This window comes from Athene noctua, chromosome 13, assembly GCF_965140245.1.
Source record: "Athene noctua chromosome 13, bAthNoc1.hap1.1, whole genome shotgun sequence".
Lineage (NCBI taxonomy): Eukaryota > Metazoa > Chordata > Aves > Strigiformes > Strigidae > Athene > Athene noctua.
Window position 1 is genome coordinate 21,725,386 of NC_134049.1, and position 27,761 is coordinate 21,753,146.

General features: G+C 57.6%; 3 protein-coding genes across 3 annotated transcripts in view; 2 read left to right on the forward strand and 1 right to left on the reverse strand.

Moving 5' to 3' along the window:
• The first annotated feature begins 2,867 nt into the window (after positions 1–2,867).
• LOC141965464 (cholesterol side-chain cleavage enzyme, mitochondrial-like) lies at positions 2,868–6,158 on the forward strand. Its single transcript, XM_074917128.1, has 7 exons — positions 2,868–3,234; positions 3,770–3,925; positions 4,127–4,326; positions 4,737–4,940; positions 5,462–5,622; positions 5,700–5,866; positions 6,011–6,158. Exons 1-7 carry the CDS (start codon positions 2,990–2,992, stop codon positions 6,147–6,149), a joined length of 1,272 nt encoding a protein of 423 aa, XP_074773229.1. The 5' UTR covers positions 2,868–2,989; the 3' UTR covers positions 6,150–6,158.
• A 20-nt stretch (positions 6,159–6,178) lies between these two features.
• Positions 6,179–6,726, forward strand: LOC141965655 (cholesterol side-chain cleavage enzyme, mitochondrial-like). Its single transcript, XM_074917507.1, has 2 exons — positions 6,179–6,496; positions 6,604–6,726. Exons 1-2 carry the CDS (start codon positions 6,179–6,181, stop codon positions 6,724–6,726), a joined length of 441 nt encoding a protein of 146 aa, XP_074773608.1.
• Positions 6,727–7,110: 384 nt separating this feature from the next.
• CCDC33 (coiled-coil domain containing 33) overlaps positions 7,111–27,761 on the reverse strand; it is a 43,590-nt gene continuing 22,939 nt past the window's right edge. The window contains exons 10-23 of the mRNA XM_074917508.1: positions 25,554–25,683; positions 25,324–25,445; positions 24,988–25,059; positions 19,974–20,099; positions 10,926–11,032; positions 10,586–10,619; positions 9,360–9,555; positions 9,158–9,246; positions 8,807–8,938; positions 8,547–8,619; positions 8,173–8,294; positions 7,864–7,947; positions 7,647–7,767; positions 7,111–7,289 (exon numbers count right to left, since the gene is read on the reverse strand). Of these exons, the coding sequence (XP_074773609.1) occupies positions 7,111–7,289; positions 7,647–7,767; positions 7,864–7,947; positions 8,173–8,294; positions 8,547–8,619; positions 8,807–8,938; positions 9,158–9,246; positions 9,360–9,555; positions 10,586–10,619; positions 10,926–11,032; positions 19,974–20,099; positions 24,988–25,059; positions 25,324–25,445; positions 25,554–25,683 (1,587 nt within the window). The remainder of the gene's footprint in view (positions 7,290–7,646; positions 7,768–7,863; positions 7,948–8,172; positions 8,295–8,546; positions 8,620–8,806; positions 8,939–9,157; positions 9,247–9,359; positions 9,556–10,585; positions 10,620–10,925; positions 11,033–19,973; positions 20,100–24,987; positions 25,060–25,323; positions 25,446–25,553; positions 25,684–27,761) is intronic.

Below are 27,761 nucleotides of genomic sequence, written 5' to 3' on the forward strand. Positions count from 1 at the left end.
TACATGAATAACACTGTCTTTCCTAAAGGATGGGTTCAAGGAGAAGGGAGCTGAGCCACATGGATGCATGTATGGATGTGGGCTGTATTTTTAAGGTAAGAAAACAATGCCGTCAGCTCCATGCCCATTTTCCAGGCACCGATTTCACACCTGCTCTGCTCTGCTTTCCATCCCAGAGATGTGATGCAGTCCTTTTATTCTCCTCCACCCTAAAGAGATCCACTTCCAGCATCATCCTGGCTGAAGTCAGCCCCATCCTGGCCAGCTCATATCAGCTCTGGAGGACAGAGATGCAGAAAGGATGAGCTGCTCTGCCCAAACACCTTCCCTCTGCTAAATCACTGCAGTCTTCACATTCCCGGCCCTGGTGCCTGAGGGATGAGGTCGAGGAGGGACATTTTCCAGGGAGGTTGGGGTTTTGCTGAGGCTGGGGCTGCAGCGCTGGCTCAGCGACATTTCCTGCCACAGAGCAGAAAGCTGGGGGGTTTCTCAGCAGCCTCTTGGAGGTGTGATTTCTGGCGGGGAGGGGGGGAGAAAGGTGTGAAGGGGCTGGATGGTTAGTCATCCTGCTAGCCAACCTGCTACTGGAGGTGATATCACACCAGGAAAGCCCCGTGGATGAAAAGTGAGAGCTCGATGCCCATGGGTGCCACCTCTCAGCAGGAGGAAACCCCACTGGAAGGATCCTCCTTGTCCCCAGCAAGCGCTTTCTGTCTCGGGTCATCCCAAAATAGCAGGGCATACGTCGGAGTCATGCGGCCTTTGTGGGCGAGCTGCTGCCTGCAGAGGCGGGGGAAGTGCCGGCTCCCACCGCCATACCACCGCTTTGCTCCTCACGGCCAGGCCATCAGCAAAAGCAGTCAGAGCCCCGTCCCCGCTGTGACTTCTGCTGGCTGGGGGAAGAGTGACGCTGTGGGTTTCTGAGCACCTCTCCGACCCGTTTCCTGCACCCCCGCCCCCCAAAAACCTTTCCATCGGCGCCCCCCAACAACCTTTCCATCGGCGCCCCCCCAGCCAGCGGGTTCCTGCGCCCACCGCAGCAGCCGGTGGTTTCCTCTGTGGGCAGCGTGCTCGGGGGCTGTCAGAGGTGACACAAACCAACACGTTCCCTTCATGCTGCAGGGGTGGCAATGCTGTTGGGGAGGTTCCCCAAAAATTTGGAGACCTCCTGGGGTGGGGGGCACAGAGGGAGGAGGTCAGGGCCCCCACAGAGGATGTGTGTGGGACCCCGTGGAGATGCAGGGGACAGACACAGGGTGATGGAGCCCGTGAGCTGGCTCCGCTTTGGAGAGATGGCAGAAAGAGGGAGGGCAGAGGTGACACTGGGTGTGACGGGTGGCTGTCCCCTCCTGGAGCTAGAGCTGGCGGCCAACAGGGCCACCCAGCCCTGCACAAAGGCAGAGCCATGGCCGTGTGTCTCTCCATGTCCCTTGGGCCCACACCTGTGTTTTCACAAGCACTAAGGTGGCCAAACTGGTCCAGACTGACCCCGTTCCTGTGACACAGCAGGTCCCACCCAGGACAGTGACAGCACCAGGGGTGAAGGACAGTGGGCTGACACTGTGCCACCGTGTCCGCGGGGTATGGGGCTGCTCTGGGGTGGTCACCGAGCTGGGGGGTGACACCACCCAGGGCGGGTGTCTTTGCGCTGATAGTGGCAGCTGGGATGAGTGATGGGTGGCTGCGACAGGAGGGGATAGAGCCCTGCCCTGGGAGGGGACAGGGAGCATGGGGAGGAGGGGACGGAGCCCTGCCCTGGGAGGGGACACAGCCCGTTCCGGGAGGGGGCCGGGCCTGTGGCTGTCCCCGGCGCCGGTGGCAGCGCACGGGGCAGACGCGCCCCCCGGTGCCCGTCGCCGTCCTCGCAGCCGCCGCAGAGCCCGGCCCCGCATCCTCAGCCGCAGGCATCCTCCACCCTCCTTCCTCCTCCCGGTTCTCGGGAAAATAAAAACAAGAAAGGTTTAAAACCCGAATAATCCCAACAGAGCCCTCCTTCAGCTCCTCCTCCTTCTCCTCCAGGCCTTCAAGGCCGTGAGAGGTCGTCTGCCAGGGACCCCCAGGTCACCCCAAGGAAAGTCCAGGGACACCAGGGACCTGCCTGGAATCCTGACACTCCAGGGACACCCCAGGGACACCCCAGGGATCCTCAAGACCAACTCCAGGGACACCCCAAAGGGATGCTCCAGAAAGGCCCGTGGACTTCCCCCAGCACCCTCCTCCCCATTAACTCTCACACACCCCATTGATAACCAGTCCTGAGTGGGTGTTACTGGGCCTGAGGACAAGGGAAGCCGTCTGCCACCACACTCGGGGGTGGGAGCCTTTGTCCCCAGCTCCGCGGGGTCCATGACACCCCAAAAAGACGCTCCCTCCTGGCAAGGGGGGCGTGTTTGGGGTTCATGCAGCTGATGCTTGGGAGCAGGAGAGCCGGAGAAGGGGGGACCTGTGACCCCCAGGACCCTCTGCCCTGGGGAGGGTGGAGGTGAGACACCCCTGGCGATGGCCAGGCAGTCCCCACGGCTGTTCCCCCCCCTGCAGTGACCCATCAGGACTGAGCTTTATTAAGTCTAACCCACACTACTTTGTCCCCTAGATCATTTTTATCTTTTATTTTTCAGATGAAACATTTCTCCCCCTGGCAGCTGGCTTTTCATTTTGAGTGCTTGCAACAGCACCCACTTGTATTGGGATGGCACGGGCCACCTGCCAGCGTCATCCCTTGTCACGCTTTGCTGCTCAGGACCTGTGCATCACTTGGCAAACCCTGCTACAGAAAGGCTGGGAGGAGCTGATGCTCTGCAAACCCCTTTTGGCTGCCCCATGCCCCAATATCTGGTTTTTTGCTGGGACGAAACGCCCTGCGCCTGTCCCCGTCCCTGGGGCAGCCGTGACTCATCGGGAGGCGGGCGAGAGCCTCTCGCCTTGAGCGAGGCCAGCTGGGGGATAAGAGCGAGGCCACCCTCACCTCCCTCTCCCACTGCCTGCTCCCATGCTCGCCCGGGCTGCATCCAAGCCAGGCGCTTTGCGGGGATGTCCCCCTGCCCGAGCTGGGGCATGTCGCTGGGCTGGGGGGGCTGCCACCCCCATCCCACCAACTCCTCGACCCTTCAACCAGCTGCCCGGTGACTGGCGAGCCGGCTGGCTCAACCTCTACCGCTTCTGGCAGGAGGGTGGCTTGCACAATGTCCATCACATCATGGCTCGCAAGTTCCAGCAGTTCGGGCCCATTTACAGGTGAGGCAGCGTCTGGCCCCAGCATCCCCCCCCCTGCTCCCCAGCTCTGGAAGCCTTTCCAGTCTGGGATGCTGTTGCTATTCCCAATCCTGCTCCAGGTGAGAGGCGGGTGGCTGAGCTGCTGGAGCAGCCTGGCTTGCTGTGCACTGGCCAGGCTTGATGCCACGGTGAGGGGCAAGAGGGAAGACCTACTCATGCCTTGCAGATGTGGCTTGTCAGGAGTGGGGGGAATGGAGAGGGGCTCTGCTCCCCTCAATCTCCACGGGGTCTGGAGCTGAAATCCCCAGGCAGAGGGGGAAGCAGGAGGGGTTCAGATCCAGCACTCCCTGCTGTGCCTGCCTGAGCCCTGGGGGCCTGATCCTGGTGCTGAGCCACTGCATCCCCCAGGATGGGACCTGCAGATAGCATTTTAAGGGGTGCGAGGGGGACAGTGGTTGATTTGGGGGTCCTGGGGAAGGTGGTTGATCTGGGGAGGTGAAGGGCTGTGGGAATGGGGGTCAGGGTGTGGGGCTGACCCCACTGTGTGCCCCGGCAGGGAGAAGCTGGGTGTCTATGAGAGCGTGAACATCATCAGCCCCCAGGATGCTGCTACCCTTTTCCAGGCGGAGGGGACACTGCCGGAGCGCTTCAGCGTGCCCCCCTGGGTGGCTTACCGCGACTACCGCAACAAGCCCTACGGTGTGCTCCTCAAGTGAGTCGGGGGGCTGTGGAGTCCCCCCAAAATGGGGCTGCCAGGTCCTACCGCGATAGACCCGACACATGGGGTGGTGAGAAGCTGGAGCGTCAGGAGGGTGATGGGGACATTGGCTGGTCCCGTACTTTGGGGTGTGGCATCATCCAGGGGGGTGGATGGGGGAGATGCCTCTGATCCCCCCCACTTGGTGTCCCGCAGGAAGGGGGAGGCCTGGCGCTCCGACCGCCTGATGCTGAACAAGGAGGTGCTGTCGCCGCAGGTGGTGGAGGGTTTCGTGCCTCTGCTGAGCGAAGTGGGCGAGGACTTTGTCCGGCGGGCACAAGCCCAGGTGGGGAAGAGCGGCCGGGAGCACTGGACAGCCGACTTCACCCATGAGCTCTTCCGCTTCGCCCTGGAGTGTGAGTGTCGGGGCAGGAGTCTCTGTAAGACGTGTCCCCCACACTGAACATGCTTTTGCAGGGTGCCTGAGATGGGTAAGACGCTGCATTTCCCAGAGCTTCATCTGCAGAGATGGGCAAACAAGCTTCTCCCCCAGAGCTGTAGGTTCTAGAGGGATGTCCTCTCCTCAGACAAGTAGAGAACAACTCATCACTGTTGATAAAACAGTTTTATCACCTACCAATCATCAACTGGTAGCCAACCCTACCCAGTAAGAGATGCCTTCATGGTCCCCTGATGCGCAGAGGGAGCAGGAGGCCAAGCCAGGTCCTCAAAGCCATGGGAAGGCTGGAGTTGACCATGGGAGGGTGGAGGGGATGGGAACAGGGTCCCCCCTAGACAGGGCCCCTCACGGGTGCTGTGCTCACAGCTGTGTGCCACGTGCTGTATGGGGAGCGGCTGGGGCTGCTGCAGGACTTCGTGGACCCTGAGTCTCAGCGCTTCATCGACGCCGTGACCCTGATGTTCCACACCACCTCGCCCATGCTCTACGTGCCACCCGCCCTCCTCCGCCACCTCAACGCCAAGATGTGGCGGGACCATGTCCAGGCCTGGGATGCCATCTTCTCCCAGGGTGAGTGCTCCTCCTGCCTGCACTTCCCTGTGCCACCCAAGGACCTTCTGAGGACCTGGCTCCATAGTGCAGCCTCGTCTCACCAGCGTAGAGATCTTTTCCTGGGTCCAACCACCCAGAACAGAGTCACCAAGGCCCGGAAGACTTTTCACACCTGGAGCTTGTGGGATGGAGCAGTGGGGAACCATCCCGGAGCAATGAAGGGCAGATGATGGGTATCACATTGAGGGGATCAGCTCTCCCAGAGGAGCTTGTGGCTTCAGATAGCTTTTGGCGCCTGGGACAACACTCCTGCAGGGTGTCCCCCTGTGGGGCATCCTCACCCCCCATCCTCTGTGCCCACCCAGCCACTGCTGGGTCCCGCAGCAGGGACTGCAGTCCCAAGCCACAGCAGGGGCAACTCCTATGGAAAAACCACCAGCCTGGGGCAGCAACGTCCTAAGGTGCCACATCTGGTGTCTTCCTCCTCCACCATGGCCCTGGGGGAGGAAGGCCACACTGTGGTCTCCATGTCTCCTCAGCGGACAAATGCATACAAAATGTCTACCGGGACCTGCGGCTGCAACGCAAGAGCACCAAGGAGTACATGGGCATCCTCTGCAGCCTCATCATGCAGGACAAGCTGCCCTTGGATGACATCAAGGCCAGCGTCACCGAGATGATGGCGGGTGGGGTGGACACGGTAAGGAGCGGGCAGGGTTGCTGGGCAGGGAGAAAGTCCTGGCTGGTGTTGAGCCTTGCTCCCCTGCTCCGCTCCAGACCTCCATGACACTGCAGTGGGCCATGTTCGAGCTGGCACGGTCCCCGGGGATCCAGGAGCAGCTGCGGGCAGAGGTCCTGGCTGCCAAGCAGGAGGCAGCGGGGGACAGGGTGAAGATGCTGAAAACCATCCGGCTGCTCAAAGCTGCCATCAAAGAGACACTCAGGTGAGGAGGAGCCCCCACTGAAACCCTTTCCCCTCCCCAGCTCCTTCCCTCCCCAGATCGCTGGCACATTCGTTGTGCGTCAAGGTGGGATGTGGGTGGGCCAGGCTGTCCCCAAAATCAGGTGTGTGTGACCTGTCCTCCCAGGCTGCACCCCGTGGCGGTGACCTTGCAGAGGTACACCACGCAAGAGCTCATTCTCCAGGACTACCGCATCCCCCCCAAGGTGAGCATGGCCACCGGGTCCCTCCTCACCCCAACCTGCTTTGCATGGGGCTCTGAGTGAAGGTGGGTCCTGGAGCATGGGTGGGTGACATGGGGGGGAGCAGCTGTGGGGCTCATCTGGGTCTGGATCCCATCCCTGCACCCCCTTCCTGCACCCTGAACGCTGGCAAAGCCACGTGGGGAGCCCAGCCCCACAGGGCCCATCCTTCCCCACAGACACTGGTGCAGGTCGGTCTCTACGCCATGGGCCGGGATCCTGAGGTCTTCCCCAAGCCGGAGCAGTTCAGCCCCCAGCGCTGGCTGGCAGCCGGCCCCAAGCCCTTCAAGGGGCTGGGGTTTGGTTTCGGACCCCGGCAGTGCCTGGGCCGCCGGATCGCTGAGCTGGAGATGCAGCTCTTCCTCATGCAGGTGAGCATCCCGCTGCCGGGGACCCCAGGGACTTGGTGCTGGCAGGGACCAGGGAGGTTGATGTTGGAAAGAACATTTCCCATCTGCTCTTTTCTCCTTCATCCCAGATCCTGGAGAACTTTAAAATTGAAACTATGAGAGCGGTGGAAGTCGGGACCAAGTTCGACCTCATCCTGATCCCAGACAAACCCATCTACTTGACTTTACGGCCGCTCGAGTCCCGGGTGTGAAGATCCCGACCCTGGGTGACACCCAGCCGGTCCCGGTTTGGGGGCCACCCCCAACAGCCCTGCAGGCGCTTTCGGCTCCTTACAGCCAGACTCCAGCCTGGGGATGAGATTTGGGGGACGGCTGGGACGCTTTCACGGTCACAGCCTTGGCTCGCACATCCCTGCCTTCGCTCCAGCCTGCTCAAGGCTGTGCTTACGCCACGGGGGAGATAAACTGGAGCAATCCCAGCCCCGCCGCCACCCCCATAACCCCTGGAGGAATGCGGGGGGGGGGGTGGGGGGGGGGTGGGGGTGGGGGTGCTGCTGCACCCCTCCAGCTGCTCAGGGGGTCCCCAGGGACCACCCTGGGGACTGTGGCCATGCTCTTCCAACACCCTCAAATATTTAGCTTTGCTTCTGATTTTTCTGTAATTTTTCTATAATTTCATCAGGAAAAAAAAAAAAAAAAAAGGCTCCTTTTGTCAGCTTTTCGTTTCTCCATCTCTCTTGCTGGGTGTGGGCTAGGGCAGTGGGCCCAGGGGCTGCAATCTTCTCGGGGGGGCTGCGGAGATCACCGGCAGGTTCTGGTGAAGAATGGGAAAGGTTTTGGGGAGCTGTAAATCTCTCTCCCCCCTCTCTAGGTGGGATCAGGTGTGGATGAGAGGGCTGCATTAAGGGGGTCTGGGGTTGGTTGGGGGGTATCCTGGGATGCTAGGGGGGCTCCTGAGGCCCTAGAGACCACCCTCCCCCCTCCCTCTTGCTGAGGTCCTGAGGCAAATCCCCCCTGATGTGGGGGTGGGCATGGATACCCCCAGCTATCTCCCATACCCCAGCGGCCTGGGTGCAGAGGGTGGCCCTGAGCCCAACTCCTTCCCCCTGACAGCAAACACCAGCTGCCAACCCCCATGTGGGGTGGCCCCAGTCCCCCCCCGTGTGCTCACCGAGGTGGAGGTGTGGGGGAAGCCATGCTCCTGCTCCAGCAGACGAGTGCGGAGCTCCTGCTTCTCCCGTCCCCACCTCCTTGTCGCCTCCTCCAGCTGGGACAGACCCAAACCAGGCTGGCTTTCTCCAAGGTGTGGGGGCCAGAGGTGCCCCCCCACTCCAGCCCAACACCCCAAGCTCCCCACCATCAAGTGGGGTGCGGAGGGTGATGCCCACCTGCCTCTCCAGCACCCGCCTGCGGGCTTGTGCCTCCTCCAGCCTGGCCAGCAGAGAGAGCTTCTCCACACCCCCGAAAACACTCTGCAAGCCGTGAGATGAATAGGAGTGGAGAAAGGCAATGCCACATTAATTCGCCCTTCCCACCCCCTGTTAATGGGGGCAGGAAGCTACGGGGGTGGTAATCACCCCACAGAGCCAGAGGTACCACCTAGGTAATGCTCCCAGCATGCCCAGTTACCCTCAGTGGTGGGGGTGCCATGGCTCTGCCCCCACATCCCAGCCCTGTGCCCCCCTCCCTGGTCTCACCGGCAAGGCTGGGGGACGTGGGGTGATGGGGGGCAAGGAGAGGGGGGACCTCGCCAGCTGTTCCCGCAGCCTGCAGTTCTCAGCCAGCAGTGCAGTGTACACCTCCCTGGAGAGGGCTTCACCTGTGGGATGGGGTGGGGAGGCCAGTGGGATGTGTCCTACACCCGCCCCATGCAGGGATGGGGGCTAGGAGCAAGCCCTTGCCTCCCCCATGGCCAGGGATGGGTGCTGGAGGGCTCAGAACCAGCTCTGCTCTCCCACTGCAGACCATCCTCCGGTGCAACCCGTCAGAAGGGAACAGCCACCAGATGGGCTCCCAGCAGCTGTATATGGGTGTCCCCTTCTCGAGGGTCCCCATCTCCACTTGCACCCACCTGATGTCTTCTCAGTGCTCCTGCCCGCACCGGTGAGCTTCTCCTGCAGCACCCGCTCCATCGTCTCGATCACCTGCAGGAGAGAGCAGAGCTGGCCCCATGTCACCAGCTCAGGGCAAGGCTGTGTGACCACCCCCTCTCCCCAGACACTGAGGTCCTGGCACAAGGTGGCACTCATGGAGGGTGGGATGGGCAGAGGGTCCCGTCTCTTCCACTGAGCCTCTGTCCCCCTCACCTGAACCTCATGCCCCTCAACTCACCTTCTCCTGCTGCCTCACCATCTCCTCCAAGCCCTTTGTCTTGGCCACCTTCTCCTGGCACTTCCTCAGCGTGGCTTGCTGCTGCCAGTGAGCTCGCTGGAGCAGCATCAGGTCCTTCTCCCGGTCATTTTTCTGGGGGCAGAGAAAGGGGAAAAGCCCCAAAAGACCTCTGTGCTGAGCCTCAACCCTCAGGGAATCACTTGTAGGGCCGGGAGAGCCTCGTGGTGGGTGTCCTGGGGCTCTCAGGCACTTTCTTGGCTATGGGGATGCCGTGATGCTCTCCCTGCTGCTCCCGCGCTCCTCCATCCCCACTCCGTGCCCCAGGCAGCCCGCTCCTGCCAGTGTCCTTACCCGGATCAGCTCATTCTGCAGCTGCTGGACACGGTTCTTCAGCCTTCTCATCTCTGCCGTGCTGGCCACCAGCTTGCGCTTGAGGGTGGCTGCAACAGCCCGTGCCATGTCCTCACCAGCTGACCAGGGGACGGCACCGTCCCCTTCACTGTGCCAGGGAGAGGGGTCCCCCAATTTCCACCACCCCTTCCTCATCACACACCGAGCCTGTCCAGCAGCTCCTCCTGGGTCATGACGTCCAGGTCCACGTTGGTGAGCAGAGCGTGGCCCAGCTCCTCCTGCGAGGCCAGGCTGCACCGCAGGTGCCTGTTCTCCACCTCCAGGCTGGTGACATGCTGGCGCAGGGACAGGAGGTCCCCCGCCATCCGCTTCATTGCCTGGCGGTAGCTGCTCACCTCCTGTCAGCCCAGAGCAGAGCTGCTGGCACCACGCTGCCAGCCAGGGCTCTCCCCAGCAGCAAGAGTTCAGCTGAGGATATTTGTCTTGAGGGTCAGACCCACCATGGAGGAGCTAAGAAACATCCAGTTCTTCCCCTCAACTATCCATCCTTCTCTTCCTATTCCCCATCCATCCATCCATCCATCCACACTTCAACCACCCATCCTTCTCTCTTGTTGCTCCAAACCTTCTCCTTTCCACCCACTCACCTGTTCATCCACCCAACAGACACCCCCCCCCCCCCCCTCCCCTTTCCCCATCTCTTCCTACCACCCCCTTGGGGAAAAAGCAATTCTTCCAAGGACATGGAACGGAGCACTGTTGGAACTGGGGGTCAGCCTCAAGCTCTGAGCCTTATGGGGCTTTGCAGGTCTTTAAAAGAAGGGAGGTGGTGAAGAATAATTGAAGGGTGAATTTTATACAGACGAGCCTGGGCGATTTTTAGCACCCGTGTGGCTGGGGAACACCTTACCAGGTGATGCTGAGGGGAGGTAATTCCCCAAGGGTTTGCATGTTCTCAGGCTGATCCTCCTGAATTCCTCCCTGCCACTCCAGGCTGGGGAAAGGATCCCAGCAGCGGGGACCTTGGCCAGAGGGAGCCACGTGCCTCCAGTTTCCCTGGCCCCCTGCTCCCAGCCTTGGGCATGGCCTTGGCCAGCGGCCCGTGGCAGGGACTGGGGCATGGGGAGGGTGTGCAGCAGCATCACACAGCCTTGGGGAAGCGGGGGGCAGGTGCAGCCAGAGGCTCAGCTCCTTTCTCCCCATCTGCCTGAGAGCTGTTTTATCCAGGGCTTGGTTCATGCCCAAGATAAATCCCCCTCCAGCCAAACTCAAGGGCTGTTCTACCCCCAGACCTTCACTCACTGGCAGCATAGAGCTGCCAGAAACTTGGCTTCAGCCCCCACGGGAGCCAGGACCCACCTCAGGGGAACTGCTGTCCCCCCCCATGCCCCCACTGCCTCCCGCTCCTCCTGTCTTCCTGGCACTCACCATCTCCTGGTTGTCCCCGATGATCTCCTGGGACCTGGGGAGCACAAAGTGGGGGACATGCTTGGCCAGCTGCTCCCAGCGGAGTGAAACACCAGCGAAGCCTTGACTGGGGAACCCTCCGTAGGAGACAAGAGCCTGTTTGGGGTGCTGGGGTAAGGCAAGTGCTGGTGGGGATGGGGGTGCAGGAAGGTGGAGGAGACGAGGAGGAAGATCAGCAGCAATGGGGCAGGAGAAGCTGCGGGGTGAAATATGGGGAGAATGGAGGAAGGAGGAAACCACCACAAGGAGGATGAGAAGAAGGGGCCAAGAGAGGGCTGAAAAACTGGTGTGGCCCCTGTACCTCCTCTCCTCTGATGGTGCTTCTGTCCCACGTAGGAACGGCTGCTTTCTGGGCAGGATGCTGGCCACGGCATCAGCTGCTGGGAGAGACACATCGTCGTGGTGGAGCTGGCAGGAAACATCAGAGCAGAGGGTGAGGCTGAGGAGCAGACTGGGGAAAGCCCGCTGAGATGAGCGGCAAGCTCCTTCAGCCCCTTCCCCACAGCTGAGAGCAGCTCTCTTGGCTTTCACCTGGAGCAAAACACCTTTGCCATCGTTGCTTTGGAATCAGGATCCAGTCCTGCCCCAAAAACCTCCGGCATTGCTGGGTGTGGTGCTTCAAGCATCCCCCTTCGGGACTTGGGTACAACATGGTGTGACTAGAGGGCTGGAAGACCTTCTACTGAGCATGGAGACACTTAGAAAAGCCTGGCTTTGAGCACCATCTCATGGCTGGACTGTTGAGCCATGCACCCCTGGGAGGAAATTTGGCTTTGACCAAAATCAGACCCAAGTGGGTGCTGTCCCTCTAACAGGGACCTCTGGGTCCTCGGCTCCCATTGGTGACACCAGTGACAGGGTGATGTCCCCATCCCCACCCACTGCCCCACGGCACTCACAGTGGAGGAGAAAGGTCTGTAGTAGAGCATCAACCCGGTTCCTGGGGTGCCCCAATCCCCCCGGCACCCTGCTCCCAGTAGCTGGCCCTGCCTGTCGGTGGGTTGCCAGGCTCCACCTGCCCCAAACAAACTCGCCAGCGGCTCTGCCACCCCTGAGCAAACATCCCGTCCCCACGCCACCACCCAAGCTGCTGGCCAGTGGACTTACAGTGGTGCCAGGGGGTTGTAGCATGAGGAAAACTGTTTTTCCCAGGCCGTTTCTGCTGGCAAAGGGATTTAGGTGGCGCAGGGGCTCCTGGCAGCATGGCACGCCAGCGGCTGTTGCTACAACACAACTCTCCTCTTAGCAACTCCTCCCTGCAGCAGCTCAGTGCCTAAAATCACCTGGCTGCACTCAGATGGGTGCATTCTGGCAGCTGGCTTCTCTGCTCCTTGCCCCAGGCACCCACATCTCTTCCCCTTTATCATTCCTTCAACCATGGCACATCCCACTGCTGCTTCTAAAGCCATCGGGGCCAGCAGGCAGCTCCTGCCGGCAGTGCTGCCTGCCTGCAAGCACAGCCTCTGAGACGCCAGACCCTGGCTGCCCCCAGCCCTGCCACCCGTCCCCAGCCTGGTTTTGCCTGCTGTTGTCTTATCTCCTGCTCCCAGCAGTGCACACAGGAGAAGGTGACTCGGTAGCAGCCACTGCGTGGTCCCAGCACAGCTGGGTGGCTCTGGCGGTGACAGGACCTCATTTCCATGCCTTGGATGCGAGCATGGAAAATCTCTCCCCTCCCAGCACGCTCCTTTGATGTTTCAAATGCTCAATTAACTTCTGAGGACCCACGTCTTGGAGATGTTGGGTGGCATCAGCCTTCAGCTCTGCCTTGGGGTTTGGCCTGATCCCAAGCAGAGAATAATTCCCTGAATCCACTGATCAAACCCCACTTTCATCCTGAGATTGAATTTACAGCATTTTAAGGCAATAGGGTGCTCTATTCCAGCGGTTCCCCACTCCCCCTTTCAGGGTACCCACAGAGGCTCCTGTGTCTCCCACACACTGCGACACCCTGCATCCACCTCTCCTTCGGTGTTTGTTAAGAAACAAAGGGGCCGGTGTAAGTCGATGATGCCCCTCTCTACCTCGTCCCGTGCCATCAATTTTTCATCAAAGAGCCGGTGGGAAACGTGCAATTATCTGCTCCATCAATAATGCACAGGACTGCACTTGGCTCGCCTGGGCTAGGCAGCTGCTTTCCCTGCCTGTGCTGGAGGGTGCTGGGTTCAGCCACGGCTTTTCTAGGTTCAGACAACACCTGCAGAGGCTGGAAAACCATCCCCAGCCTTTAGTCCCAGCTCAACACTGCTCAGACACCCACCATCCCATATTTCTGCCTGCGTTCCCGCTCCCAGCAGGCAGCAACACCCCAGTGCTGCCTCTGGGGCTGGGGGCAGAGTTAAGGGTATTTGACACATTTTCCCCTACACGTCCTATCTCAAATCCATCCGGAGATCGCTGTGTCTCTCCTTCCCGCAGGGGTCCGGGATGAAAGGCTGGGAATCTGCATCTGAAATGATGGAAGCTTTGAAACTCCTGGCACTCACTATTTATTTTATATTTTTTCCTCCCATCCTTTCCAAGCCTCTGAAGCTTCCCCTGCCTTTAGAGCCTTTCATCCACCCCTACGAGCCACCCCCCTCCTTCCCGTATTTGCTTAGGCCAAGTTTTTTTTCTTATTTACTTAACAAATTGCTCTGAGATGCTTTGATGTACCCGATTAGCTTCAACTGCTGGAATCAATTCATCTGTAGATGGAGCAGCATGGAGCAAAGCGAGGAGGGGGGGCTAGCAATAAATCTCCATGGGAGACAGGAAGGTCCAAAAGTGGCCAAAATTAGAGTGTGCCAGAGGATTCTGCATCTGCATGGCATGGCCTGACCCCATCTCTGGCTGGGGAGGGGACAGCAATGTACCCCGGAGAGAGGCTGAGGACAGGCCAACTCATTTTACTTGTGAACAGAGAGGCAATTGAGCCCCTGGCAGCGCACCAGCCTGTTCTGCAACACAATCTCTCTCCAGCTCAACAAATAACATGTCCCTGGATGAGTATTAAGCCCAATTCCTTAATTGTTATGAAGATGGGATAAGCTCAGATTTACATATCTGAGAAAATTGCTGCAGCAGCTTAGGAAGATCAGAGGGGAAAAAATCCCATTTTCTCCTCTTTTCTGTAACAAAAGCTCATGAAACCATCAGGAGATAGTGACGCTTTCATTTGCTTCGCTGGATGTCCCCATCAACCTTCGCCTTGGGACACGGGCACTGGATGGGGCTGGGGCAGGACATCAGGTCCCCAGTGCCTCCCACCCCTCCCTGGGGACACATCGTTACCCAAAACCATCCTCAGGACAACATCTGAGTGGACACATGGGGTGGTTTTTTTTTTTCCCCCTCTACTTCCAAAATGAGTGTGTTTCCCTGGGGAGCCCTGACACGCAGGGGGTTTGCAGGTCCCCCAGGGGAAATACAGAGATTTTTACCCCGGTCGCTCCCCACACACCTTGGCAGGATGCACCAGCCAGAGAAAGGCAGCAAATAAGCAAGGTTTTATCTGATTAAACCAAGGTTGAACTCTCTTCCCATGCGTCAGGGCTAGGGGAGGGGGCTGTGCTGGGAGGGGTATATTAGCCAAAGCATTACAATTCAATTTAAGAGTTAATTGGATTGCATTGAAAAGCGCTTAATCTGAGCCGAGTTCAATTTAATAGAGACACCACATCTTGTGCTCCCTTCCTAACCAGGATGATGATTTTAGGGCGGGCGATTACCATCGCTATCCAGCTCCAGGCCCAGCTGCCGGCTGCTGATATCGTGTCGTACAAGGAAATAAAAGCCTCTGGATTACACTGGGTAACATGAGGAGGCAAGATGCTTGGTGTAGAGATGACTGCTCCTCCAGCTCCCACCCGCCTGCCTGCTTCTTCAAGATAAGGCTCCAGAAAGCAGTCGTGCCACCAGCAGGGACTGTGATTCCTCTGCGAGTCGCTGCTGGTTTATTTTGCTCAAAGAAAAAGGGAAAAAAAAAAAAAAAAAAAAAAGAAAAAAAGAAAATCGGCAACTAGGAAAAGGTGGGATGACTTCTGAGAGCAAACTTGGGCTGAGTCAGTTCTTGGTCCCTGAAAAAAAAATCTCTCCCCACCCCACTGCACGGGGCTGCTTGTGGGAGGGATGGGGACAGCTGGAGTGATGTCCCCAAGTGATGTTCTGCTGCTGACCAGGGGGAAAGGGAGGAAGGGGAGGTCAGCAGAGCCTCCCAGGCTGGGTCTCTCCTCCCAGCACAGGTTGAAGCATCCCCCAGTGCTGCTGCTCACCCATGACTACAAACTGGGGCCAGAACTAAAAAAAATCCCCTCCTGAGATCAAAAAATGAGGGAAACAGGTTACAACTGTTACCCTGGGTTCCTGCTGGGTCTCTGAGTTTTTTCTTCCTTCTAGGAAAACATCCTCATCTGTGTTTTAAGATAAACACGTTTCCAGCAGCTGGAGATGTGAAGAAGTAGAGAAATATCACCAAAAAAAACCCCAGTACTGGTGGGAAACTTGGCAGCACTTGGCAGCTCCCCGAAGAGTCTGGTTTCCAAGCGTACCTTTTAAAATCTGTGCATGGGACCTGAGTTAAATACCCTCCCCTAGCCCCACACTGTTTCTGTTCTCTCAAAGCATAGGGGATCTAGCTTTGAAAAATAAGCGGCTGAAGAGGGCTAAACCCCAAGCATCCCCACCACCCCTGGTGGCAAGCGCTGCCGTGACTTGCCCTTGGCCTGGCAGGCGGTTTATTGCCAGCGCTGTGGCCATCCATTTTCATGTTTGCTTATGTATCGACTCGATTTGCTGATAAAACTCCCCTTGCATTTCAGCAGCAAGCATAAATCCGTCAACACCCCAAGCCACTGCGCCGAGAGCACCCAGTGCTGTGCAGCACCAGCTGCCCTGAGCACCCACCACCCTGAGCATGTCCCCCCCAGCCATTGGGCCCTATCCTTCATTAATTAGCACCGGGAAAGGCTGAGAATTCGTTAAATGAGGATGGATGAGCCCTTCTGTGCTGTGTTCACCGGGGGTGGAGTAGTGCTGCAGGGACTGGGTTGGAGCAGGACACACAAGGGTGTGAGCGTGCCAATGCTTGCACCCCCCAACACACAAAAAATGGTATTTTGGAGCCAGTTTTCTCTTTTAGCCCTGCTCTGGCTCACTGCTGGGGTCCCTGGCCCATCTCCCTCACAGTCACACCCATGGCCACCCAGACCCAAGCAGGAGAAGCACATGCAAAGCCCACCAAGCCTGACCTATTTCCCACCCCTGCTCAGAGCCTGGATCACACCCCCACCCCCACCCCAGCCCCCCGCAACGTAGCTGCAGCACTCAGACCATTTGCAAAGCCCCCAACCCCCTCCCAGCCTCCCCCCACCCCTCCACCATTGGGTCCTGGCCCCTCCAGCACCCTCCACTGTCCTGCAAAAGCTATGTCCCTCTGTCTCCCTCCTCATCTCTCTGTCCCCCTCCTTGTCTCTCTGTCCCCCTCCTCGTCCCTCTGTCCCTCTCCTTGTCCCTCCATCCCCCTCCTCACGCCTCTGTCCCCCTCCTCATCCCCCTGTCCCTCTTCCCGCCATCCCACCTCACTCTATCTTGTCCCCAAGGAAACAGCATTTCCAGCTGCTTTTACTCTCTCCCAGTCCAGCTTGGACCGGGGATGTTGCAGCAGGATTTGGGGTTGCTGGGAGGTTTCTGCCATACTCTAAATCCCATCAAGATCTTCTCCCCTCCTTGTGACTGCTGGATGCGGGTCACCCCATCCACGCCCTGGCATCACACAGCGGGGACACCGGGGGACCCGCTCCCAGCACGGCATCCTTGTGCACCGGGTTCATCATCACCAGGGCGAAAAGCTAATTAAATAAAGGGTAAGAAAATTCCTGAATGATCTCCTTGAGAAGTAAAACCGGCATAAATATTATCTGGGGTCACGTTAGGTGATTTATGGGCCTCTGTGATTAATTGGCCCAGCGCTGGGGCAACCCCCCCTGCCCGCGCAGCCCGGCCGGCGCTGAGCCTCCTGCCTGTGGGTGCTCGGGCACCCCCGGGTGTGGCGCCCAGCGGCAAAGCCCCGGTGTGCGCCGGGCCGGGCGCCGCGGGGCCGGCGGGGCGGGTGGCGGCCGCTAGGTGGGGCTGCGGACACGCGTGGGGCCGCCACGGCGGGGGAGCGCGGCCGCGGCCCCCGGCCCCCGCAGCACCCGCACCCCCGCTCCCACTGTCCTCTTACTGCACCCTTTTCCCCTTCGGAGCCCTCATCCTCCTCATGCCCCTCTGCCCTCACAGCACCCTCTCCCTTTAAAGCACCTTCGTACCTTGCAGCATCTTCACCAACTGCATCACTTTCTCCCCATGTGCCATCCCTTCCCCTTGCAGCACCCTCAGTCTTCACATCCCTCTCTCCCCTCACAGCACCCTCGGCCCTTGCAGCATCTTCACCCCTTGCATCACCTTCTCCCAATGCACCATCCTTTTCCCTTGCAGCATCTTCCTCTTTTGCATCACCCTCTCCCCTCACAGAACCCTTAGTCCTTGAAGCATCGTCACCCTTTGCAGCACCTTCTCCCTGCGCACCATCCTTTTCCCTTGCAGCAACCTCTCTCTCTATTGCAGCACCCTCTCCCCTCGCAGCATCCTTTTCTCTTGCAGCATCCTCATCCTCTGCATCCCCCTCTCCCCTCACAGCATCCTTTGGCTCTTGCAGCACCCTCACCCCTTGCAGGATCTTCACCCCTTGCAACACCCTCTCCTCATGCACCATCATTTTCCCCTGCAGCACCCTCACATCCCCCTCGCCCCTTGCAGCACCCTCAGCCTTTGCACACTCCTCTCCCCGTGTGTCCCCTCTTCCCTTTGCCAGTGAGCCACCATTGCGGGCACCAGCCCCACGGAGCTGCTGGGCTCACCAGTGCCACACTGTGCTGGGGGTCCCTTCCCAGCCCGCCCAAGCAGAAGACCCCACTCAGCGGATGCAGGAGCCCCCGTCTCCCTTGGACATCACCCAGTAGCTGGAAATGGGTGCAGCAAAGGTGTCCCAAAGCTGCCGGCAAGCAAGAAATCCTGTTCCCCCCCACTGCTCCCTGTTCTACCACACCACAATGTGTTTTTGGGGGACAATCTGCACATCTGGACTGTCATCTTACGTGATGGAGCTGATGGCACACGTGCAGTGCTGGGAGCAAAATGTCAGTAAAGAGAAAATGAAAAAAAACAAGACATTTACTTCCAGCCCCACAAGAGGCCCTTTGGCTTTTAAGACCCCTGGCGTTGACAGGTCAGGGAAACATGGGTGATTGGAGTGGGGAAAGAAAAGCTTGAAGAAGAAGCAAATGTTTGAAGAGGTTGGAGAAAACGCCCCCCTAATCGTTAAGTGCTGCTCGTAAATTATTCATCGACTGGTAAGAGAGGCGCAAATCTATTCAGCGAGAGGGCAGAAGGGTAGGAAAACACGGTTAGGCTGAGCCCAGCGCAAACCTCAGCCTAAGGTCAGGAGAAAGCTCGTCCAGGAGAAATCGGCCTCAATCCTTGGTAAGCCCAAGGACGGGGTGTAATGTCCCAGCACAAACCTGCACAGAGGGTTTTCTGCCCCCGTGGGAGCAGGGCAGGGAAGGGTTACCCCATCTCCGATAATATTCCTCATTGCTTTGTTTCCCCTGCCCCCCTCCCCTTTTTAATGAAGGCGTTAATGAGCAGATCCGGAGCAGGACCTCAAAAGCCGCAGGGTAGGGATGGGGATCCGGGTTTGATCAGCCGGAGTGAAGTGGGAAGAAGTGACAGGGCTGTGATCAGCCGAGTGCTCCCCCCCAAACCCCCCCAGACCCCGCTGCCGGGGGGGCTGTCATGTCCCGTCTCCCTCCCGCACACACGCTCCATTAGTAGGGTGTCAGCCCCGATTCCCAGGGCTGACAGGAGATGGGCTTTCCAGGCCTTCGCAGGCAAATCCCCCACGCTGCCACGCAAGTAGAGTGAGAATAATTTGTGCTTTAGGGGGAAGAAAAAAGCAAAAGGAAGAAAACGACTGTCAGAGGTTGCGGGGGGGGAATAATAATCACACTGGCAATGCTTTCTAGTATTTTTATGCAGAAAAAGAAAAGGTGCTCAGATGGGGCAGGGATGGCCAGGGCTTGTGCAAACCTTTTCTGGGTCCCACTCAGAATTTAAAATTGGTTGCTGGAAGCATCCTTGAGACCAATTCTCACCTTCCCTTGCTTTATTGACCCAAGGATGCTCTTGCGAGGCTACAGCGAGCTGGACTTGAGGCTGCTTGGGGCATCTGTGCAGGCAAAGAGCAAAGCCAGGGGTGAAAACGCATCGCACAGACCATGTAGTGATGCCAGGGCTGGATCTGGTGCAGATCTGAAGGGTGTTGGGGATTGTCTGGAGCCCTGGGGCAATTTGGTCCATCAAATTTGGACCTCGCATCCTGATCACATTTAAGCTGTGCTGTGGTATCTGCCTCCGCACGCCCCATTATGGGTTTCTATTAGGCTGGGCATAAAGCAGCTGCTGCGGCCATGGAAAAGGAAGCAATAAAGCTCAGTGGATTGGAGGAATTAAAACAGCTGGAGGAAAAAAAAATAGCTTTTCTGTATTTTTATGGTTGTGTTTTTATTGCTAATTTTCTTCCTGCTTTGCAGCCTGAATCGCAGGGAGAGGGATGGGGTTGAAGGAGGGGTTTGGGCAGCTGCTGATGGGGAAATAACTGGGCTTTTGGGCAGCACAGGGCCCCTTCACTCCTTCCCTCACAGCTATTTAATAAGCAGAATTGGGGTTTAACGACCTGTTATTTTTAAAGCCAGATGGCTTAAAGTACAGGAAGATATTAGGACCATGAAGGCTGGGTTTGAATTCATGCAAGGGCTCCATTTATCAGTACAAAGGGTTGGAGGAGGAGAACAGCCGCTTTTTTTTTTTTTTTTTTTTTTTCCGGAGCCGAAAGGTATGAGCTGGAGGTGCCTGGGGTCTCCAGCATAATGCAGTGGTAATAGGAGGGAATTTACTAAATGGATTTGGGATTGAGCAATTAGATCGAAGATGGTGCATCCAGGCAGCTCCGAGCGTTGCCCCCAGCAAGGTGACAGGATGCTGTCCCCCCTCCAGCCCTCGTGCCACCCCAAAACAGTGGGCACCAGGGGTGTGGGCACTGATGGAAGGACTCCTCCATGGACACAACACAAGAAATTTTTGGTACAACGAGGCTATGGATAAAACCTGACACTCCCAGCAATGCATACATTGGAAGAGAGATTAAAACCGGGGATTTTTGCCAGTTTTTCACCGTTACAAGGCAGGGTGCCTGCCTTTGTGGAGGCTGCCAGGGTGGTGCGGCAGGCAGGGAGCTGATGTGGCATCACCAGCTACTCTCATTTGTTCTTACCTGGCAATAAAATGGGTGCAAGGGAGCTGCCTCTAGCTCTTCACCCCTCTCGAGTATGTCGGTGGCAGCAGGGTGCAGGCTGGGGAGGGCATCGCTGCCCGATGGGGTCAGGAAGGCCTCCGGTCTCTGGGGAGGGAGAGGCAATAGTCTTAGGATGGATGGATGCGGTGACAGGGGCAAGGAGGGGGCACCTGGACTGAGCCGCCCCACTGCATGTCCCCTGTCCCACCATCCCCAATATGCCACCAGGACTGGCGTGATGGGAAAGAGCTGTGGGATGGCCACACTCATCCCATCTTTGGAAGGCTCAAGGGAAGCTTTGGGCAGAGAGAGGGTCCCTGGGGCGAGCCAGTGCTGGACCAACAAGGTGAGGAAGAAGAGGAGGCAGTCCTTCGCACTGAATCCTGTGGTGATGGAAATAGCAGGTCTGTGCCCATCTCAGCCCATGTCTCCCCTTCTCTGGGCAGGCAGGAGGTGGGTACCCGGGTCCTGTGGGCACAAAGGGATGCTGAAAGCCCCTGTGCCACCGGGCGCTGCTCCTGGCTTTGGTGCCTGCCAGGTAACACGCCTCCTGCACACCGGCAGCCCCTGCCAGATCCCCTGCCAGATGCTGCCGGCAGCAGTAATGTGATTTCCCTGCCCCTCATTTCCCGCGCCCGGCTCTGTGCGCCCTGCTCTCCTCCCGCCAGCCTGGCTTTTATAGACTCCCCTCTAATCCAGTTAGAGGGGCAAGTCGGATCTAATGGAATAAACGATGGAGTCGGTGCACTCCTCTCTGCCGCTTGCGATGGCAAGGTCACAGACGGGGACCTTCGTCCTGTCCTGGCCATCCCTGCTCCCAGTATGGGGGGAGGGTTGGGTGATGGGGCCCTGCCTTGACACTGGGATCCTTACTTCAAGGCATGGCACCCTGGCACCCACCTATTTCACCACCTGAGAGCAGGCGGCTGTGACCTGGCAAACCCTGGGCTCCCTGTCCCCTCCCCACCTCGCAGATGCTCTCTTGGCTTCGCCAGCTGAGCAGTCAGGCTGGGCGCCCTCTCCAAATTGGCTGCAGGCATGGGCAGCGGCGAAGTGGCCCTTTCTGGGTATTACTCCGTGCCTGCGCCCAGCCTCGCCTCATTAGTGCAGCTAACAAGGGCAGTGAGCGTCCCCCCCCCTCCACAGCAGGGGGATGAAGAGGCATCCAGAGGAGTCCCCGTGCCCTTCCCCATCGCTGCCTCATTAACACCATCAGCATCATTGTCCCCTGTGCCGCCACATTTCATTACGCCGCCGGCCCCGACCTCAACCGAGCTCCTCCAGCATCAAAGCCAGGGTGAAGATGCCCCCACCCCACCACTCTCCCCCTCCCTGCGGAATAGCGTCATGCAAAATGCAACAGTTTAGGCTCTGCCTGCAATTACCGAGGCCGGTGTACAGCTGCTGCACGCTGTGCTGCGGCGATGGCCAGCCTGGCCCCGCCACCGTTGCCCATTGGAGAGCTGCTCGCCGGAGCGCACGTGCTCTTAATTCAATTAGCGCAGCCCTGAACACTCCCCCGGGACTGGCGGGCGGAAACCAACAAATTCTCCTTAACAAAGACATTCCCCGTTGGTTTGGGTTTTTTTGGTTCCTTGCTGGCTTGGCTCTCCCCAGTTAACAATGCTCCTGGCTGGCAGCGATGCCGTAACGCCTCTTGTAATCCGTCATGCAATAAGAGGAATGGGTGATGTGCTTGATTGGCAGGTGTCAATCAAGGGCTGGCAAGCAGGAGCTCAGCTGCCAGCAGTTCAGCTGTGCCAAAAGCCCTCGGAGGGTTTTCCGGCTCACTGAGAGAGGATGCTCAGCAGAGAAGGGCGATGCTTCCCTAAAACAAATCTTTCCCCAGCTTCCACATCCCCTGCAATGTCGTTTGGGGATAAAACCCCAATTTCAGTGCTTGTGGAGGACAAACCTGGCCAGACAGGCTGAAATAACGGGAAACACATGGCGATTCCACACTCCCCAACCAATTGTAAATTCACTTTTTTGCCAGCTCAAAAGGGGTTTGATTGCCGGGCTGGCACAGTGACAATTTACACCCCGGCACTGTGACAATTTACGCCAGGCACTGATCTGCTTCTGGTTTTAAATGGCAGCAATTACATAAATTAAGGCTGTTTAAGCAATGATATAGCCAGCCTGTTGATTTTTTTTTTTTTCTTTGCCTGGAAAAAAACAGCACTAGCTTTTCCCTTTTTTCAGAGGCTGTCACTACGTGCCAGCACATCCCCAGACCCATCTCAGGTGACGTGACCGAAGGTGCTCAGCAAAGCGGGTGGCAGAGGCTTGAGGTGACTTGGAAGGTCCCAAGTGCTGAGTTAGTGGGCTGAGCGAGGTGGTGTCGTGCCGAAAAGAAATGTAAAACAGGGTTGGTTAATGAACCCGGGGTGATGAATAAATCCTTTAGGAATAAACATTCCTCCGGTGTGTATTTTCCAGCCCTCTGGTGGGGCTTAGCATCCCCCTGGCACATCGGGGACACATCCTGCTGACCCTGCACGTGCATTTGCCACTGGCTACTGCATGGTCAAACTCATCTTGGCAAGACACCAAATTTGGAGTGGAAAAAGAAGAATGAAGAGGAAACAGGAGCCCTGCCTTGAGCCACAAGCCAGTACGGAGGTGGATGAAGTCAGCTGCAGGTTTTCCCCCTGCAACAGTTTTCAAGCGACAGCCGACAGCCGTTAATTTGCTAAAACGCCAGCGTTTTGCTGAAGTCTTTGATTTCTTTGTCTCCCTGAGATGATCAAAGTCTTTTGTTCCTGTTTGGGCTCCAGAGAGAGCGCAGGGGGATGAAGGCACAAGGGAAACGAGCTGGGTGGGGGCAAATCTGGGGGTCTGGGTGTCTTTACCGGGGTGGGGGGGAGGGCTGCAACCCAGCACTGCCCTTTCCCTGGAATAACACGACTCCTGTTTGCTCATCCCTGGTGTCGGGGCTCTGGGCTTTTAATAAAGCAGCTGCTCCAAACCCTTTCCCTGTGGCTATTACAAATGTAGCAGGGTTTTGAGACCCTGCAGAAATGCTGGGGCATGAGTCCTGCTTATGGGGAGCCCCTTATCGCTAGAAAACCCTGGTGCTGTGGACATTTTCCCAGCACGGAGGGTCGACATGAGCATCCAAAGCCAAGCTCAGGAGCATCCAGACCCCTGGTAGGAGTCGGTGAAATCCCTGCAGAGGCCACGAAGCAGCTGGGATTTACGCCCAGCTCTGAGTGCGCTGGGGAGTACAGATGGCCCAGGGTTTATTTAGCTGTTGTTTGTTATAAAAAGACCAGCCAATCTAGGTTACGCATTTTCAGCTCTCTACATTAAAATTAAAAAAAAAAAAAATATATATATGTATATATAAGAAAAGAAACGAGATGAGCTCGGTGAGTGTTCTCCTTTGCCATCTGGCTGAGGAGAACTATGGTGTAAAGGAGCATGGGGAAGGATGGGCAGGGATGAGGGGGGCTCCTTGCGCCCCGGGGACAGGCAGAGATGCTGCGGCTCTTCACACCCCAAGGATGGGCAGGGATGCTGGGGCTCCTTGCACCCCAAAGACAACCCTGATATGAAGGCTGCCCCACTGCCTCACTGGGTCTGTTCAGGTCCTGTATTAACTGTCTTTGACTCCTGGCCCCTGTTTGGCTCCTTCTTGTGTCCTGAAGCTGAGCTCAGCACTAATCCCTGAGCTGAGGACTTTGAAATCCAAACTTCAAGCATCCCTTGAAGCCTGGGGCTGCCTGAAGGGGGAGAGGAAAGGCTCTTCCCCTGCAACCGCGGCAATATCTCCCCTGCCCGCAGGGCTGCGGTTTTGGGGTGCTGGGGATCACAGCCAGCCAGCTGGGGCATCTTCCTCAGAAAACCCTGACCTCCAGGCAAGAAACAAGGGCTTGGCAAAGCCGAGAGAGCCGAACATGCCCTCACCCTGCTCGGCACAGCTCACTCATTGATTTGCATCGCTCCGGGTCCGTCTGCCTGGGCTGCTGCCGGATGAATTAACCAGACAAGGAGCCCAAGGCTGTCTCTGGCTCTCCTGTTTTTTGTTTCTACTCCCAGCTCTTACATATATTAAGGAAGGCAGGGCTGGAGTGGGGGAAAGAGAGAGGTTGGGGAAGAGGAGAAAGAAAATACAGCTCCCAGATCAAAACAATAATCAGCTAAATGAATTCCGCAGCATTTTCCCGCATGACTGCGAGTGATAATTTAGTGCAGCAGCCAGCTGGAAGCAAAAGGATTAATTCTGCACTTAGTGACACCCATGTGAATAATTCATCACACGCAGACCCCTTTTCGCTGACCCCCCTGGGCAATCTCTCCAAAGCCCCCCACCAGCCGGCCCCGGCTCACCGCAGCTCCCGGGGGATAGGGGGGATGCAGTCGCCAGTGCAGCATCCAGACCTGTCCCAAATTCACTTTTGGGGTAGGAGGTTTTTTTGAAGATGGGAGCAGAGGCTGGCGGCTGCAGTAATTACATCGATCAGGCTCACGGCCGCATCCTAACCTGCTCAAGGGTTGGTCCTGGAGCCAAGGACAAGCAGGGTTCCCTCCTCCCCCAGAAAAGCAACCAAATTCCCTCCCTGCTGTGACATCCCTGGGGACAACAAGCGCTGAAGGATGAAGACAGCTGGACATTTGTCACCGTGGTTAACCAGCCTGGCTCTTCTCTGCACGGAGACAGTGAACAGCTTCTCCAAAATACCCTGCCTGTGCCCTGCCTGCCCCCCTGCCTCCAGCCGGGATTTCCCGGGAATATGAGCACGTGCCAAAAGCCCTGGGAAAGCGACGGATGCACGAGGGCAAGAACAACGCTGCTTTTTCCAGCTGCTCAGGGGCATGATCCAGAGCCCCGAGACAACAGGCACAAAGGATAAAACCCGGATCCAGCCCAGCTAATCCCCATCTGAGAGGTTTGGAGAGGGGGGTGGCAGCTCTAAAGAGCCGTCTCCTGCCCTGTCCCCATCCCCATCTCTCCTTGCCTTGGGGTTCACGATCCCCAGCATCTCACCTCCAATCGAAGGAGCTGCAGGCAGAGCCCCACGGTCGGGATGGCCCCAGACGTGGTTTTGAGGTCCGTGCCCTGGGGAGGCAGAGGAAGGGTCACTGCCCGCACTGGCCTCTGGGATTCTACCAGGGCTCTGGTGGTCTTGGCTTTGACCAGATGCCATCCAGAGGTCCAGGGCTGCGGTTCATCTTCCCATGAGATGCTCGGGAGCTCTGCAACAGGCTGCTCACCCAGATGTGGAGATCCCTCCCACCATGCCAACAGCTATAGGTACCATCACCTATAGGTACCAACACTGTGCCACCCTGCCCAATGTCACCCCCTCGGCCCCTGGCTCACCTGCACAGCAAGGCCATCCACGCGCATCCCACCGCTCTGCGCTGCCAGCTCCCGGAAAACACAGCTGGTGAGGGGCAGCACCGAGTATCCCACTGGAACAAGGGTTCCTGGAGCATCCCACACTGGGGAAGGGGTGAGAGCAACAGGCTGGGGGCATGGCAGCCCAGGACCTGCCCCTGGCCAAACCCGAGGATGAGGGAGAGCATCCTCAGTGGGGTCCCCAGACTCACTAGCTTTGTATGGATAATATTCGATTGCCAGGGCGGTGTCTTCAGAGAAGATGGTAGCCATGTCTTGGCCTTGGAAAAGGAAGGATGTGTCCCAGGTCGGCTGCTCTGGGGGCCCAGCTGGTTGGGACATCTTAGGAGATAAGAAAATTATCCTGCAGATACCTTCCCTCTCTGATGATAAATAAGCAAACAGGTAGGAGGGAGAGGAGAGGTAGGGGTAAAGAAAAGCACAACCTGTGCAGATGTATCCCATCTCTGCTTCAAAAGCAACCCCAAATCCCAGCTGCTTGAACTGGTTTTCATGGTCTTCGAGCTTGGCTGCTTCTTTCTGGCTAATCCCTGAGAGCATCTTCCCCCTTGCAGAGCCAGAGGAAGAAAACAGCACATGGCTCAACTATCCCATGCTAAAAAACATGATGGGAAGATCCTGGAGGATGAGCTGTGCTGGCTCCAGGGTGAGCCTTTTGATATCTATCAATCAGGTGACCCAGTGCTCACGCTTGGGAAAGGGTTTTGAAATAATATAAGGACCCCGAAACCTTGCAAGCAGGTTTTTGGGGTCCGTACATCACGCAAAACCCTTTCCCAAGCATGAGCACCAGGTCACCTGATTGATATCGAACAGTGGGCAACATGTTTATCCCCAGAGCTGTGATCTGTCGCTGGAAATGGCATCGGTCCATCCTCGTCTGCAGCTGCTCCCCTTCGCCTTCAGAGAGCCCCACCAGCTCTCCAAAGGTCAGCCTTAACACTGGCTACCCAGCGCCAAGAAATTATTGACAGCAGCTCCTTTTTAATGCTGTTACTCCATCCCCTCGGCCAGCATCACCCAGAGGGGATGAGATGCCGATCAGCTTTTCTGCATCAGCACATTTCTGCTTCGTTGGGGAGGGTGGGAGGAAGAGCGGGGGGGGGTGTGGGGGTGGGGTGTGTGTCTCCCTCTGCTCCTGTTTGGGGATGCTAATGGGCATTATGCACCTCAGAGACCCTCAGTGGTGCATTACCCAGCCCTGTGGGCTGTTAGCAAGGGGAGTGTGGGGCTGGGATGCTTCAGAGCCCCAAAACACCTCCACCATGGGCTGCACTGGGCAGCCCTGTTAGTGCTGGCTCAGCACCAGGCTGGGTCTCAGATGGGAATTTGTCAGGGTGTCCCTAGCGTCAACTGGGATTTTTAGCTGGGATGCAGCTTGCTTTGACTGCAGGGAACCCAGTCTGTGCCTGTAAGTCGTTAGGGAAAACCCACACGGACTGGAGCAGCTCTCATCAGCTCAGCACCCTCCAGCCGCTCCTCTGCTTTCCCAGCCTGCATCCCAGCCCACAGGGCTGTTTCATCAGCCTCAGAAAGCCCAATTTGGGGGGAAAAGCTCCTAAAAACCACCAAATGCCGCCTCCAGTTACTTTTCCTGGCATCGACCTGTACAAGGCACTGTGAGATCGTGCCGGTTTAGACTCAGCAGGGAAGGGAAAAGTCAAATGTGGGAGCATATTGTTAATTTGACCCCAATTGTAGGAGGTCCCGAGCCCACATGGCTCCTCTCACAGGGACAGGGATAGAAGATGACCTTCCCAGTTTCCCCCCCTGATTTTGGGGACTGAGTGGGGGGCAGGAGCGCTTGCCAGGGTTGGGCTGTCTCCCACCGGCTCGGCGGGACAGATGGATGCTCTGCGCCATGGTGTCAGAGCCGATGCACTGATCTGGGCAGACGTCTTGGCACAACAACTGCCTCTGCCCAGGGCCACCTGGAGAAGCACAACAAAGGGGACAGGGAGGAGGAGGAGGAAGACTCCTTCATCCTCCTCAGCTACCCCAGCTCATCTTCCATACAAAGGCAGCAACTGTAGTGTGAGCAGTGGTAGAGGTGGCCAAGCCCATAGCATCTCTCCTGCCTTCCCAAGGGATGGGGTCATCCCCCGGTCCTCGCGGCTGTCTGTCTGGGCAGTGCAGACTCTAGAAGAGAGCAAGAAGCTCCAGATAAGTGGGTTAAGCTGGAGGGTCCCCAAGGGAAAGAGCCAAAAAGAAGATTTTTCCTAGAGGGGACCAATATCACAAAGGCTGGAGCTTGGTGCTGGGAGGACAGACGCAGCGTGGCTTTCCGTAGGAGGCACAGCCCAGTGCCCATCAACCTCATGGATTTGTCATTGCCACCAATGTGTCCAAACCCATCCCTTTTGGTGAGAGAAGGCTGTTGGCCCAAGGAGAGCGCCCAA